Genomic DNA, 16638 nt, shown 5'->3' with positions numbered 1-16638 from the left:
ACAAACACTGACCCATCTAATGAACTTGAGCTATAGCTTTCCCAATCAATATCAGGAAAGTTAAAGTCCCCCATAACAACCACCCAATTACTTTCACTCTTCTCTTGAATCATCCTCGCAATCCTTTCTTCCAAGATTTATGTCAGATTTATTTCCCTTATTAAAGACTGATAGTGCTCAAGTCTTCTAACCTTGTCCTGTGTCTCTAAGCAGGTATCACCATCTTTTTCCCTTAAAGGTCTCAGTCTGCTTCTTTCTATCAGCTTTCTACTCACTGCTCGTAGAAGATATGTGAGCTTCGTTTTATTTTAACGACCATTTTAACTTCATTATCTTTCTTTCTGTTTTCCTAATTTCCCCATTCCACTATTGTAAATGACCTGATTCTTTCTTGAAAAATTCTGCTTAGGTGCAGCACATCCATTATATTCTCCAGTCCTTTTGTCATTTATGGACCTCTCTTTATTCCTCTATCTTTTGCCATTTTTGGCATTCCTGCATCTAAAGAAGTTTCCTCTTTGAAAACTGTCCATTATTGTATTGCAACTTTTCCTGTTAATACTTTGAATAATTTTACCCTGGCCTAGATTCCCCATTGGAGTTGACTCTCTTCCAGCTTTGACATTCTGCTTTAGATTGTTCTTTGCTTTTCTCCAGTGCTAATCAAAGATTTATTATAAAACACTTAACCCAGTGCTTCCCCCACATACTTTTGGCCTAATGCATTTCCCAGCTCCAGTTGTGTTTATTTATTTTATTTATTTATTTATTTATGCTTAGTTGGACCTATTTAAGAAGGGAGGCAGAGAGAAAAACCAGGAAATATGGACCAGTCAGCCTGATGTCAACAGTGGGGAAAATGCTAGAATGCGTTACCATGTATCTTAAGAAGCTGCGCATTTGGAAAATAGTGGCAGGATCAGACAGAGTCAGCATGGATTTATGAAAGGAAAATAATGCTGGACAAGTCTGCTTGATTTTTTTAAGGATATAACTAGTAGAGTTCATGAGGTGGAGGCAGGGGATGTGGTTTATTTGGACTTTCGGAAGGCTTTTGACAAAGTCCCCACAGAATAGATTAATGTGTAAAATTGGTATATGGTTCTGGGGTAGTGTATTGACTTGGATAGAAAACTGGTCAGTCAGGAAACAGTATGAATAAATAGGTCTTTTTCTAAATGGTATACAGTAACTGGTGGGTTCCACACAGATCAGTGGTATGACCCAGCTATTCACAATTCAATAATTTTTGGATGCAGGAGCTAAACGTACTATCTCCAAATTTACAGATGACACAAAGCTCAAAGGGAGAATGAGCTGTGAGGAGAATTCATAAATGCTTCAGTATGATTTGGATGAATTGAGTGAGTGGGTAAATGCATAGCAGATGAAATATAGTGTGGGTAAATGTGAGGTTATACACTTCAGTAGTAAAAACAAGTAGGCAGAGTATTATCTGAATGATGATAGATTGGGAGAGGGGAATGTGCAATGAGACCTGGGTATCCCACATACACCACTCTGTGGAGGTAAGCATGCTGGTGCAGCAGGCAGAAATGTAGTCATATCGTACGTTGGCTTTCAAAATGAGTGGGTTCAATACAGGAGCAAGGATGTCTTGCTGCAGTTATGTAGGGCTTGGTGAGACCACTCTGGGGATATTGCGCTGTTTTGGCCTACTTACTTGAGGAAGACGGTTCCTGCTATTGAGGGAATGCAGCAAAGGTTTACGAGATTGATTCCTGGGTTGGTGGGACTGACATATGAGGAGATGTTAAATCAGATTATATTTGCTGGAGTTGAGAAGATTGAGGGGGATCTCATAGAAACCTATTAAATTCTAACAAGACTAAACGGGGAGAGTCCAGAACCTGGGGTCACAGTCCTAAATGGTTTATCCCGTATCCTTCGACTGAGCTGAAATTTCTTTACCCAGAGCATGGGGAAACCAGTGAAATCCACTACGACCGTAAGCTGTTGAGGCCAAACCATTGTATGATTTCACGAAGGTTTTGAATATAGCACTTTGGATCTAAAGAAATCAAAGGATATTGGATAAAAGCAGGAACACGACTTGAGTAGGATGATCAACCATGGTCATAATGAATGACAGAACAAAACTGATGGGCCAAATGACTAACTGTTCCTGTTTTCTATGTTGAAAGTCTAAATTATCTTGAACCTATTTTGGCTTGCCACCCCTTGCGTATCCTCCTCTGCACATCTACCCCACCTCCACCCTCTTATTCTCACACTAAATTGATCTATATGTACATAAAGTCCTTTCACATATCTGTGTATTTCTGTCACGAAATATTTGAAGATTCATCGGCATATTCCCAGTGACATATTCATCCCATTTTTTCTGTAAAGCACAAGTTAAGAGTTGTGTCTTTGCCCCTCCCAGCCATTATCATCTCCTTCCAACACTACAGTGATGGAATTGAAGCCGAGCTGTGATCAACCATGATTGGCAAACGGGTGAAGGCAGCTTGAATTGCATACTCCTCCTCCTTGTTCTTCTATTCTGTCTTTCCAATGTGCTTGCTCTGCTTCCCACTGATTCCCTACTACTGCTGTACACTCTGGGTCTCAGAAATTGTTCCCTCTTGAAATTAAACACTTTAGTTACTGTTTATTTCACCATACTGTAAATAGATTAAAGTAACAACCTAATTTCCTTCCTTTCAGGAGTGTTCAAGCAAGTCACATTCTGATATCATCAGATGGACAAGTTTACCTATCAGGACTCCGCAGCATTTTCAGTATGATCAGCCATGGGCAACGGCTACGGGTGATCCATGACTTCCCGAAATACAGTGTTAAAATATTACCATGGCTAAGTCCTGAGCTGCTGCAACAGGTAGGTCCACATATCCTAGAGCCAAACTCTCTATAACAGATTGACACTGACCGGGAGCTCTGATACATCCTGGTGTAGCGTGATGATCCCGGATATGTGCATTATAATGGAGATCTATGACTGGTATAGAGGAAGTGCAGCTTGCCTGCCTCTCAAAAATTTGCTGTTCATTGGTCTCTTTTCCCACTCCATCAAAATGCCCATCCAAAATACCTTCTTTAACCAAAGATTGGGGATCATAATGCACGTCCCCCTCCATCCTCCTCACAATATGAAGGCTCTCACAAGCAACTGCTGACCTTTGAATTATTTTTGGCTGGGAGATTCTCCACCCAACAGAAAGTTATACCTATTAGTCAGGCTGAATAACAGTCGCACCACTTCTGGAAAAGATTGCATGTTTTGGAATCAAAATTGGAAATCCATTCAGTCCACAGCTATCTGCCAACCCCCTCCTTGCCTCCAATCCTGTTCATCAAAGGTATCCTTGGGATTCCTGTCCAGATTCCAGGATAGATGGTGTTTACCACCCTGTTGTTTTAATAAACAGATCCATTGCTATTGGAAATCGTTGTCCCTTTGTGGTCACCGTGCAGCAGTAGGATGACTATCTATTTGATAAGGGCCTGGAGGCTGGGGTGGGCTCAAAGTGTGGGGATGAGGAGGTCACATTTTTGTGTGGATGAAATGGCTGCTTATATACTGTTAGCTTGGTAATCTCAATTTAGCCTTCTGGTAGAGTCAACCAGAAACCAGAGGCTTCCTGCCTCTATTCCTGATGAAGGGCTTTTGCCCAAAACGTAGATTTTCCTGCTCCTCGGATGCTGCCTGACCTGCTGTGCTTTTCCAGCAGCACTCTGACCTAAACTCAACCAGAATCTATATGGTCCTTGCAACTAATTTTGAGATAGCTCGGAATCAAGCTCTATTTATGTGGCAAATTTTCATTTGAAAGCTTAATGCCGTGTTATAATATTTACAGCTGACAACTAACATATCCTGTAACCTTTTGTTCCTTCCTATAGAATCTGCAGGGTTATGATGCCAAATCCGATATTTACAGTCTGGGAATAACTGCTTGCGAGTTAGCTAACGGGCATGTTCCCTTCAAAAATATGCCTGCAACTCAGGTATGAGTGTTACAACTTTTATTTTTGGAAACTGGAAGCAGGAATGGTCTATTTGGCTTTTTGAGCCTGCTTCTTCATTCAGTATGGTAAAAACAAGGACTGCAGATGCTGGAAACCAGAGTCTAGATTAGAGTGGTGCTGGAAAAGCACAGCAGTTCAGGCAGCATCCGAGGAGCAGGAAAATCGAGTTCCGGGCAAAAGCCCTTCATCAGGAATAGAGGCAGAGTGCCTGCAGGCTTTTGCCCGAAACATCAATTTTCCTGCTCCTGGATGCTGCCTGAACTGCTGTGCTTTTCCAGCACCACTCTAATCTAGAATCTTCATTCATTATGACCATGGCTGCTCCTCTGTCTCATTGCCATTTTCCTGCTTTCTCCCCTTACACCTTGATGCCTTTAACATCTAAAAATAGATCCATGCCTTGAATATATTCAATGACTTGGCCTCCATAGTCTTATGTGGTAGAGACTTCCACAGGTTCACTACTCTTTGTGTAAAGAAATGTTTTCTCATCTCAGTTTTAAATGACCTATCCAGTATCCTGAGTCTGTCCCTGCTGGTTCTGTCTCCCCAATCAGGGAAGACATCACCTTTGTTCAACCCTGTTAGAATTTGTGCTTAATTGTACCATTGTCAGCACAGACTACAGCATGAAGTTAGTGTGTCACAGGGGTTTGGTAATGTAGTGTTTAACAGATTATGGACAAAGAAAAAGGGGGATTTAATTGACAGCTTGAGAATTGTTGGGTGTTTGTCTCACACTTAGTTTCATTCAATCACAGAGTACTCATATCTTTCCTTTAAACTTTACAAAATAAAACTTAACCTGCACAACCAAAACATTCTTCATGTGGTTAAAGGACTTTTGTTTTAACTCCAATTAGTTTCCACATCAAAAGCTAAAATTTGAAGTAACTGTAATTGTTAAAAATTCAATTCTAAATGACACTTTAAGTGAGTTGACTGTCCTAAAGTGAGCTACTGGATAAGCCTGTCACTCACCTTTTGAGTGAGTCCAGTCAATGGTGTTATTGCTGTTACTCTTCTGACTGCCACTGGACATCAGATATTATTATCTGGTTAAGAGAGCACATCTGTGCTGAGAGGCCACGAGTGGTCTGGGCAGCTAACTGCAAAAGGATGGCAGGAAGTTAAAGCTACTTCATTCAACTTTGTAAGGGGTAGAGGAGAAGTAGGATAAAAAGAATGTCGGGCACAAATGAAGTGAAAGGAACTTCACTACATGAATTTAATTCTGAAAGAAAGTGACAAAACAGTCCCTGTCAAATGGCAGCTGATAGAGAAGTAATTGTATTGCAAGAGGTGGTTTGTGCGAAAGCAGATTCCAGTCATAGGAGCTAACAACAAGAAGGATACTGTGTCCATGCAGCTGATAAACCTGATTACACTTTCAATTAAAACCAACTAATGGGTGAGAGCAAATTTGAGTTGAGAAGATATTCAAGCAGGTAGGCAGAAGAAATATTTGCCAAGTTGATAGTTTTTAATTAACAGCTGGACAAATAGCAATGATAGAATCCAGAACAAGGTACATGTATAAAAGCTAAATACTGTGGATGCTGGACATCTGAAACAAACACACAATGCTGAAGAAACACAGCAGTTTAGGCAGCATCTATGAGGAGATAAATAGAGGTAACATTGCAAGTCCAGTATCTGTATAGTTTGCAGGATGCAGAAAATCTTGGATCAGGAAAGGAGTACTTGTGTTGCTGATGCAGGACAATGCTAAGGCCATTGTTACAGTGGCTACACCCTGTAACATACAAGGAAGAAAACTGTTCTGGAAGACACAGACCAGGACTTACAAAGGGAAATGGCAAACCATTTCATGAAAATCATAGTGTCTGCGTTTTTTCAACCATTTGTATTTCGCAACATCGATTATGAGGACAAAAGCAATTGGAGTCGAATTATAATCACTAATTCACCAAGCTGTGGACAAAAGATTGATTCAGTTGGGAGTACTGTTGATCAAAAGGTCATATAAGAAGAAAGTTTATGAACGAAACTGTCTTGGGGCAAGTAAACGGTACTAAAAGCATTGGCAAATCAGTGATTATTTGCCAACTGGAAACTGAGATATTGTAATGAGCTGAGGGACATAGGTGGTGACATGCATCGGAAGGGTTTAGCATGCTGAGGCAGAGAAAGAGGAAACAGCTCTGAAATTACAGATAGAGCTAGATAACATGTAAATACACAGAGCAAAGGCAGCTACAGGTTAATCCAGTGGGAAAGATGATGAACATGTAGCCTAACTTGGAGGTGGATACTCAGTTGATTGTAAGCATTCGGCACCAGAAAGAGGAGGTGATTCAGCCTTGGAAGTAGGGTATTGTTTTTTTGGGGGGGCTATGGTTTAGGATAGATATGTGTTCTGAGCCCTCTGAGACTTAGATCTGCATACTGATCTGAATTCAGGGGCTACAGCAGATGGAATTTGGGATAGAATAGAATCCTAGAATGGAATAGAATCCCTACAGTGTGGAAACAGGTTCTTTGGCCCATCAGTTCCACACTGACAGCGTCCACCCAGACTCAGCCCTTTATTCTATCCCATTAGCATTTCCCATGGCTAATCCACCTAGCCTGCACATCTTTCGACTGTGGGGGGGGGGAAGCCAGAGCACCCAGAGGAAGCCCACTCAAGCATGGAGAATGTGCATATTCCACACACTGTCGTCGAGGCTGGAATCGAACCCAGGGCCCGGTGCTTGAAAAGTTATGAAAATTTATAAAGAGAGGGATGAGATTTTTCTAGACTTCAGACAGATTCCCAAACTATTCTCCATTTAATTCTTCCAGTTATCTTTTGCTTTGCTTCGCATGGCCGGAATTTAGTGTAAGTTTTATTCGACTTGATCCTGTTCACTTCTCCTGCTGACTGGCTGCTGTGCACACTACCAGACCAGCCTCAGTCATTGGCTGATCAGTGCATGCTGGATTCCCAGTCCCTCCTGTCCCGATATCTTCAGATTAATAGCGGTGTATTGATGAGAGTTGCATATTTTAATTGTTGATAAGGCAGAGCAGTTAGATATTTTCTTCAGCTAGAACAAGGGAACGCAAAGTAAGAATAAGCACCTACTGGAAATGACAATGCAAAACATGATGCTTACATGTCTATTGTTGAGACAGCTTCTCTGATCTGTGTGCAAGAATCACTGTAAATGTCATTTTAAGCATAGATAAGTCATGGAATTTTATTTCGTTAAAAATGCAGGAAATCTGAATACGACACCAAGCAACACAATCACAGATGTACAGCACGGAAACAGACTCTTCGGTCTAACTTGTCCATGCCGACCAGATATCCTAAACTAATAGAGTCCCATTTGACAGCACCCGGCCCATATCCCTCTAAACCTTTTCTATTCATATATCCATCCAGATGCCTTTTAAATGATGTAATTGTACCAGCCTCCACCACTTCCTCTGGCAGCTCATTCCATACTCTCACCACCCTCTGCATGAAAATGTTGCCCCTTAGGTCCCTTTAAATCTTTCCTCTCTCCCTAAGCCTATGCCCTCTAGTTTTGGATTCTCCCATCCCAGGGGAAAGAACATAGAGATATTATATCAGATGGCCAAAAAATTCATTAAAGGAATTTCTACAAGTCATCTTAAAGGAGGAAAGTGATGTGAGGATGGAATTCCAAAATATGGGGCCTGGACAGCTGAAGACACAGCTATCAATTTTGGAGAGATTGCAATCGAGAATGAACAAGAGGCCAATATTAAAGAAATAGAGTAGTCTTAGTGATGCCATGAATATGAGGTCAGAAACATATCTGCTAATTAAATGTGACACTAAACTTGTGACACTAAACAGGCTACTGCTTTAGAATGTTGCCAAGACTACATATTTTTGACTAGGAACTTGAGTGTCAGTCTTTTGGTTAAATAGTCTGATAATTTTGCAACAGTGGAGCAATCCAGCCAGGTAGTGCTGCAGTAGAGTAGCTCATCACCATGCACTTAAATTATAACCTATGCCCTCAGATGATGGTCTCAAGGTGCAACGTGTAGAAGAAAAATAGAAAGGGACCAAGGATTAATCCTTGGGAGCACTAAAGGTAATGAAACAAAAGCATAGAAACCTTTGCACGTGATTCTCTGGCTACAGTTAGATAAGAATGGAAGTAGGTGAGAACAGTCACTCCCACCTGGAAGACCCTGAAGAGAGGAATGGTATAGTCAACTCTGTCAAAGGCTGCAGACAGTTCAAGAAGAATCACCCCCTGGAAAAGTTTACCATTGTCACAGTCACACAGGATGTCATTTGTGACTGTTGCCATTGTTTATTGAACATCCTTTTTTCAGCCAGTTAGAAAGCAGGCCTACTCGATCTGGTATTGTGCAACAATGTAAGACAATTCAATGATCTCAGACAAGATGCCAGTAAGTAGCAGTGACTATAATATGATTGAATTTTACATTCAGTTTGAGAAAGGGAGCAGTGGGTCCAAGACATTGTGGAAATGTTTAAGTAAGAGCAAGGGCAAGAAAGCAGAATTTGCTGAAGTGAATTGGCAAATTATGTTAATACAGATGCAGTGCCAGAGATTTAAGAGGATATTTCAGATTTCATTGAATTGGAAGGGATATGAACCCTCTGACTGTGATTAACCAAAATGGTCAAAGAAATAATCAAACTTAATAAATGTGCAAAGATTAGTGGCAGGTCAGAAGGTTGAATGAAATATTAAAAAAAAAACAAGGAATGACCAGTAACTCTGCAACCCAGACAACATTCTGGTAAATCTCCTCTGCACCCTCTCCAGTGCTACCACGTCCTTCCTATACTGTAGACAATACTATAGCTGTAACATAACCAGCATTTTGTATAGTTCCCACATAACCTTCCTGCTCTTAAACTCTATTCCTCACCTAATAAAGGCAAGTGTACCATAATCTTCCACAACCACTTTATCTGCCTGTCCTGCTATCTTAAGTGACATGCACATCATGATCCCTCTTATCTTCAGTGCTTCTCATGGTCCTTACCTTCATCATAAGATATGCAAACAGAATTAGGCCATTTGGCTCATAGTCTGCTTCCCCCATTCAAACCTGGCTGACATGTTTCTCAACTCCATTCTTCTGCCTTCTCCCTGTAACCCTTGATCCCCTTACTAATCAAGAACCTATCTATCTTTGTCTGAAGTACACTCAATGACTTGGCCTTCATTCTGCTGCAATGAATTCCACAGATTAATCACCCAGTAGCTGAAGAAATTCCTCCTCATCTCAGTTCTAAAGGGTCACCCTTCACTCTGAGGCTGTGCCCTCTGGTTTCCTAGTCCCTCCTACTATTGGAAACACCTTTTCCACTTCCAATCTGCCCGGGCATCTCGGTATTCTGTAAGTTGCAATCAGATCCCCCCCGATCCTTCTAAACTCCAATGAGTACAGATTCAGAGTCCTCAACTGCTCCTCATTTGACAAGCCCATCATCCCTGGGATCATTCTTGTAAACCAGCTCTGATCCCCTCCAAAGCCAGCAAATCCTTTCTTAGATACAAGGCCCAAAACTGTTTACAACATTCCAATTGCAGTCTGACCAGAACTTCGAACAGTCTCAACAGTATAACTCTGCTCTTATACTCTAGCCCTTTTGAAATTAATGCTAAAATTGAATTTGCCTTCCTTACTGCCAACTAAACCTGCTTGTTAACCTTAGGAGAATCATGAACTAAGATTCCTAAATCTCTTTCTGCTTCAGATTTCCAAAGCCTTTCCCCATTTAGAAAATGTCTATTCTTCCTACCAAAGTGCATAACCTCATACTTTCTCACATTGTGTTCCATCTGCCACTTTGTCCACTCTTAAAGCCTGTCCAAACCCTTCTGCAGCATCATCGCCTCCTTAATGTGACCTGACCCTCAATCTATTTTTGTGTCATCTGCAAATTGAGCAACAATGCTTTCAGTTCCTTCAACCATATCATTAATGTATAATGTGAATAGTTGTCACAACACTGACCCCTGCGTAACTCCATTAATCACCGGCTGCCATTCTGAAAGAGATCCTTTTATTTCTTCTCTCTGCTTTCTGTCAGCCAGCCAATCCTCTATACTTGTCAGTATCTTTCCCTCAAAACCATTGACTTTTGTCCTATTTAGCAGCCTCTGTTCAGCGTCTTGTCAAAGGCCTTCTGGAAAACCAAATAAGTTACATCCACTGGCTCTCCTTTGTCAAACTTGCTCATTACCTCCTCAAAGAATTCTAATAGATTTGTCAGGTGTGTCATGCCCTTGATGACACCATACTGACTCCACCTTATTTTACCATGCACTTCCAAGTACACCACTATCTTATCCTTAAAAATGGATTCTAAAATTTACCTATGACCAAAATCAGGCTAATGAGCCTGTACTATTTTTCTGTCTCCCTCCCTTCTCAAACAGAAACTGGCCAGAGTTGATTGGAAGAGAAGCATATTAGGAAAGACAGCAGAGCAGCAACAGCCGGAGTTTCTGGGGTAATTTGGGAGACACCGCAGAAGTTCATCCCAAGGATGAAGAAATATACTAAGGGGAGGATGAGGCAACCATGGCTGACCAGGGAAGTCAGGAATAGGTAAAAGACAAAGCATATGATGTGGAGAAAATTAGTGGGAAGCCAAAGGATTGGGAAGGATTTAAAGGCCAGCAGAGAATAACTAAAAAAGTAAAAAGTGGGGAGAAGCTGTAGTGTGTAATTAAACTAGCTAGTAACATAAAAGAAGATTGCAAGAGTTTTTGTTAGGTATTGATTAGGAAGAGAGAGCAAAAGTGGACACTAGAATTGGGTGTTACATTAACCATCTTCCAGTTCTCTTGAACCCTCCCTCACTCCATTAATTGCAGAAAGATCACTATCAATGCCTCTACAATCTCTTCAGCTGTCTCCTTCAGAACTCAGAAGTTCTGGTATGTTGCTGATGCCTTCCACTGTGAAAACTGATGCAAGGTACCTATTCAGTTTCTCCGCCATTTCTTTGTTCCCTATTGCTATTTCTCCAGCCACATTCTCCAGTGGTCCAATGTCCACTTTTGCCTCTCTCTTACCTCTTCAATATTTTAAAAAAAGCTCTTGCAACCTTTTATATTACTAGCTAGCTTAATCGTACATTTCATTTTCTCCCCACTTATTACTTTTATCAGCTATCCTCTGCCAAATTTCCTTGGGGATCCCATGGATTCTTACCTTTATCAGTTCCAGTAGGTGAAATCTTATCAAAAGTCTTGCTGAAGTCCAAATAGACCACATCAAAAGTGTAGGTAATTGGTTGCCTCTTAAATAAATTCAATCAAGTCGATCAGATATGACATCCCCTTAACAAAACCATGCTGACTGTTCTTGATTAACCCCCGCCTCTCCAAATGCAGATTAACTCTGGCCCTTAGAATTACTTTCCCACTACTGAGGTTAGACTGACCAACCTGTAGTTTCCTAGTTTATCCCTTGCTCCCTTCTTGAATAACACCGCCGCATTAGCTGTCCTCTGGCACCTTTCTTGTGGCCAGAGAGGTACATTTTAGCAAGTATCCTTCTATTTCCTCCTTGTCTCACTCAACATCCTGGAATACGTTTCATTTGGCCATGAAGATTTATCTACCTTTAAGGCTGCCAGACCACTCCATCTCCACTCTGTTTCTGCTAATTTCTTTAATTGTATCACAGACCTACTTCTCAATTTCTATATCGATATTCCTCTCACTAGTGAGCACTGACCCAAAATATTCATTGAAAATCCTTTAGCTCTGCACATGAATGACCATTCTGATACTTAATGGACCCTACTCTTTCCCTCATTTTCCTTTTACTCTAAATATATCTGTAAAACAACATAGGATACTGGCAGATAAAATAAAGGAAATCCTTTCATATCCCCTTTTAGTTCTTCTAAAAGTTCCTTCTTGCACATTCTATACACCTCTTGGGATTCTGCTGTTTCAAGCTTGATATCCGCTGCAAGCCTATCTCTTTTTTTTTTTCTCTTCATCCAGTGTATATGTCCCTTGATATCTAGGATTCATAAGATTTGATAGGCCCAACCTTTCTCCTTATTGGAAAGTATTGATCTTGTACTATCCATATTTCTCATAAGTCCCAGAAGGCTGGAGAGTAGCTTATGTTGATCACTTGTTTAAGAAGGATAATGAAAGATATTACAGGCTGTTAAGCCTTACATCAGTATTAGAGAAATTATTGAAGAAGATTCTTAGGGACAGGATTTATTCATATTTGGAGAAGAAAGACCTTACTAGGGATAATCAGCATGGCTTTGTGCCTGGGGAAGTTTGTGTCTTAAATGTGAGTTTTTTGAGGAAGTAATGAAAATGAAGTAAAGTCCATGTAAACACCACTGGTCTACCTTCAACAATGTGTTTGACATGCTCCCTCATGATAGGCTGAGCCAGAAGATTAAGTCACATGGAATCATGAGATGGCAAATTGGATACAAAATTGGCTTTTGGTATTATGGAGAGGTGTTTTTCTGACTGGAAGTCTGTGATCAGTGGTAAGAATGTAGGATATAGGAGCCGAATTAAGTCATTAGGCCCATTGAGTCTGCTCCACCATTCGATCATAGCTGATACGTTTCACAATCCCAATCTCCTGTCTTCTCCCAGTAACCCTTGATCCCCTTACTAATCAAGAACCTATCTCTGCCTTAAATACACTCAAGACTTTGGCATCTACAGCCTCTGCGGCAATAAGTTCCATAGATTCATCACCCTCTGGCTGCAGAAATTCTATCTCATCTCAGATCTAAAGGGTCATCCCTTCACTCAGGCTGTGACTTTAGGTCCTAGTCTGTCCTACCAGAGGAAATGTCATTTCCACATCCATTCTATCCAGGCAATTCAATATTCTGTAAGTTTTAAGGAGATTGCCTGTTCGTTCTTCTAAATTCCATTGAGTACATACCCAGAATACTTAACCGCTCCTTATATGAGGAGAACGTGAGGACTGCAGGTGCCAGAGGTTAGAGTCAAGTGTGTGGTGCTGGAAAAGCACAGCCAGTCAGGCAGCATCAGAGGAGCAGGAGAGTCAATGTTTCGGACATAAGCCCTTCATCAGGAATCGTATATGACAATGCCCTTCATCCCGGATCATTTTTGACAACCTCTAGACCCCTTCTGGGGCCAGCAAACCTGTCCTTAGATACGGAACCCAAATCTGTTGACAATATTCCAAATGTGGTCTATCCAGGCTACACAGCCTCAGCAGTACATCCCTGCTCTTGTATTCTAGCTCTCTTGAACTGAAAGCTAACAGTATATTTACTTTCCTAATTACCAACTGAAACTGCATCTTAACCTTGAGAATTCTGAACCCTGAAGTCTTTCCCAATTGTTGTTTGTAATATATGTCAATCATTTGGATGAAAAAAAGGTAGTCAAATTAGTAAATTTGCGAATAGATTGAATGTTGATGGACTTGTGGATAGTGAGGAAGTATGCAGCAGGATATGGAGCAATTGGAAAGTTGGGTGGAGAAATGGCAGATGGAGTTTTATCTGGATAAGTGTGAAGTGATGCATTTTGGGAGGTCAAATGTAAAAGGAAAGTATTCTGTTAATGGCGAGACCCTTAGGAACATTGACACACAGGGATTTTTGGATGCACTCTGAAAAGGGGCAACGCCAGTAGATAATGTGGTAAAGAAGGTATACGGCATGCTTCCTTTCTTCAGTCGAGGCAGTGAATATAAATGTTGGTAAGTCATGCTGCAGCTGTATATGACTTTAGATTGGCCACATTTTGAGTATTGTGTGCAGTTCTGGTCGCCACACTCTAAGGATGGATGTCAAGACTTTGGAGAGATTGCAAAAGAGATTTACCAGGACGTTGCCTAGAGTGTATTAACTATAAGGACAGGCTGGACAAACTTGGATTTTTTTTGGTAGAGTGTCAGAGGCTTGAGGGGGACCTGATAAAAGTATATAAAAGTATATTTTTCCCAGGGTGGAAATGTCAAATACTCGAGTATCAGTTGGCACAGAAATAGTGGGTCAAAGGGCCTCTCTCTGTGCTGTACTATTCTATGATCACTCCCTACTGATACTTCAATCATGTGCCCAGCTTCATTACCTAAAATTTAAGTGCAGGATTTCCCTTGTATGGGCTTAAAAAGCTCCCTTGGATGCATTTTAAGAATTCTGTTCTCTCTAAGAGCTTTCACACAATGATTTCCCCAGTTAATGTTGGGGAAGTTGAAATCCCCTCCGATGACTAGCCTATTACTTTAGTACTTCCCGAGAAATTTGCTGACATAGCTGGTCTTCTATTTCTCTCAGATTGTTAGGGGCGTGTGATAGTATACTCAAGCAATGTAATTGCTCCTTGATGTTTTTTTTAAAGTTCTAACCATATGGCTTCATTTGAGGGACCTATTAAGATGTTATCCTCTCTTCCTGCCCCTCTCTCAATCATATCTCAGTGACAGCAATAACATCATACACCCATGCTTTAATTTCTGCCCTCAGCTCATCTACCTGCTTTGTTAAACTCCGAGCATTAAAATAAATACTACCCAATCTTGCCAAACTCCCTTGTGCCTTAACTGGCCATAATGTCTGTGCCTTCCTGGCTCGCTGGCTATTTCTTCCAATTTTGGCCACTCATCTCCCCCTGCTGAACATTCTCTCTGCAGCCCACACCACCTGCCAAATTAGTTTAAACTCTAGCAGTAACAAACCTAACCACAAGGATGCTGATCCCATTCCAATTCAGAAACAATCTGTCCACCTTATACAGATCCCACCATCCCCCCAAAAACCTATAAATCTAGAAATCTAAAGTCCTTCCTCCTATGCCGTCTCTCCAGCCACACATTTATCCAAACTAACCTGTGGATTTGTTTGCCCTCCCTTTCCCTTTTGTAGGAATGTGCTTAATTCATTTCCTCTGAAGGTAGTCCATTGCTCAACGACTTTTATTTTCCCTGCCAAGCTTGGATTCTAATCTACCTAGCCCAGCTCCAATTGTTCATGGCCATTTTTCACCATCATCCTAAGTGTTACGATGCAATGATCACTGTCTGCTAAATGTTCCCCTATTGATCTACTTGACCCCACCCCCCAAACATTCCCAAGAACCTGGTCGAGCAGTGCCTCCTTTCTCCAATGTAACTGCACTGTTCTTGTTCCTTAACTCTAGCTAAATCAACACAGTCCTGCAGAGTTCTCCTCAATCAAAACACCACCTTTTTTTATCCTTTTGTAACTTTTCCGAATACCTTAATACACCATAATCCCACATGGCAATCTGTGCCTGTAACTTCACAATCTATACTTGATGTATTCCTATACATTCAGCATATCTCTGATTTAGACTTCAGTGCTTTCTCCTTTACTCTGACTCCATCTATTAACTTTCCATTCTCTATTCTAGTGTTATCTGTTTCTCCCAGTAACTTGTGCACCCTGTTATACTCTCTGATATTCTCTCTTGGTTTACACACAGCTGCTGAGTTAACTTAAGTCCTCCTAAACAGTGCTAGCAAATTACAGTACAAAGAAGTTGGTTCTGGCTCTGTTCACATAGAACAGCTTGTAGAGTTGCAATTTCCACCTGAGCCACTCCAGGATTAAAGGAATCTAATCTCCTGTCTCCTTCACCATTTTTCAGCAACACGTTCATCTATCGTACCTTCCTATTCCAATGCTCATTTGCACGTGGTACTGATAATAATCTGGTGATTACTACTTTAGTGGTTCCTAATTTTCTAGGTCCCTAAGTTAAAATTGCAAGACCATATCCTCTTCCGACCTATGTCATTGGTTCCAGTGTGGATCACAATCTCTGACAGTTCAGTGTCCCTCACAGGAAGATCCTGCAGCTGTTTACTGATGGTCATGACTGGCACCAGAGAAAAGCAACATGCTATCCGATAGTCAGGAGTCACACAAAAGCCTGTCAGCTCCGCTAACTAAAGAATCCTTTCTCACTAATGCTCTCCCACTCATCCTTTTTCCATTTTGTACAGTTTTAGCTACTTGTGGTGCCCTGAGTTTGGCTCTGCCTGCATTTCTTTAAAAACCACACAACACCAGGTTATAGTCCAACTGGTTTAACTGAAACCTGTTGGTGGACTATAACCTGGTGTTATGTGATTTTTAACTTTGTACACCCCAGTCCAACACCGGCATCTCCAAATCATGCATTTCTTTAAGCAGCTTTTGCCAGTCTCCAAAATGGAAAACCAATTAGCGAACAAGACCGCTGGACACTTGTGCACTGCTTATCTATTTATCTTGGACTACAGGAGGGTTTCCTGACACAATATGTAGACAGGCCAACAAGAGGTGAGGCCATACTGGATTTGGTTCTGGGTAACGAACCAGGCCAGGTGTTAGAATTGGAGGTAGGTGAGCACTTTGGGGACAGTGACCACAATTCGGTGACTTTTACTCTAGTGATGGAGAGAGATAAGTGTGCACTGCAGGGCAAGAGTTATAGCTGGGGGCAGGAAATTATGATGCGGTGACTTAGGATGCGTGGCTTGGAAAAGTAGGCTTCAAGGCAAGGGCGCAATTGATATGTGGAGCTTGTTCAAGGAACAACTATTGAGTGTCCTTGATAAGTATGTACCTGTCAGGCAGAGAGGAAAGGGTCGTGTGAGGGA

At 41.2% G+C, this 16638-nt stretch overlaps 1 protein-coding gene across 3 annotated transcripts in view; it reads left to right on the top strand.

Moving 5' to 3' along the window:
- The window catches only part of strada (STE20 related adaptor alpha), a 138337-nt gene that overhangs the window by 111239 nt on the left and 10460 nt on the right, over positions 1 to 16638 (top strand). For all 3 annotated transcript variants that reach the window (XM_043675351.1, XM_043675350.1, XM_043675352.1), the window contains 2 exons: positions 2692 to 2863; positions 3889 to 3993. In XM_043675351.1, coding sequence (XP_043531286.1) covers positions 2692 to 2863; positions 3889 to 3993 — 277 coding nt within the window. The remainder of the gene's footprint in view (positions 1 to 2691; positions 2864 to 3888; positions 3994 to 16638) is intronic.

The sequence above is a fragment of the Chiloscyllium plagiosum genome, chromosome 33 (assembly GCF_004010195.1).
Source record: "Chiloscyllium plagiosum isolate BGI_BamShark_2017 chromosome 33, ASM401019v2, whole genome shotgun sequence".
Lineage (NCBI taxonomy): Eukaryota > Metazoa > Chordata > Chondrichthyes > Orectolobiformes > Hemiscylliidae > Chiloscyllium > Chiloscyllium plagiosum.
Note: the sequence above shows the minus strand (reverse complement) of the source record. Positions and strands in the feature narration are given on the sequence as shown.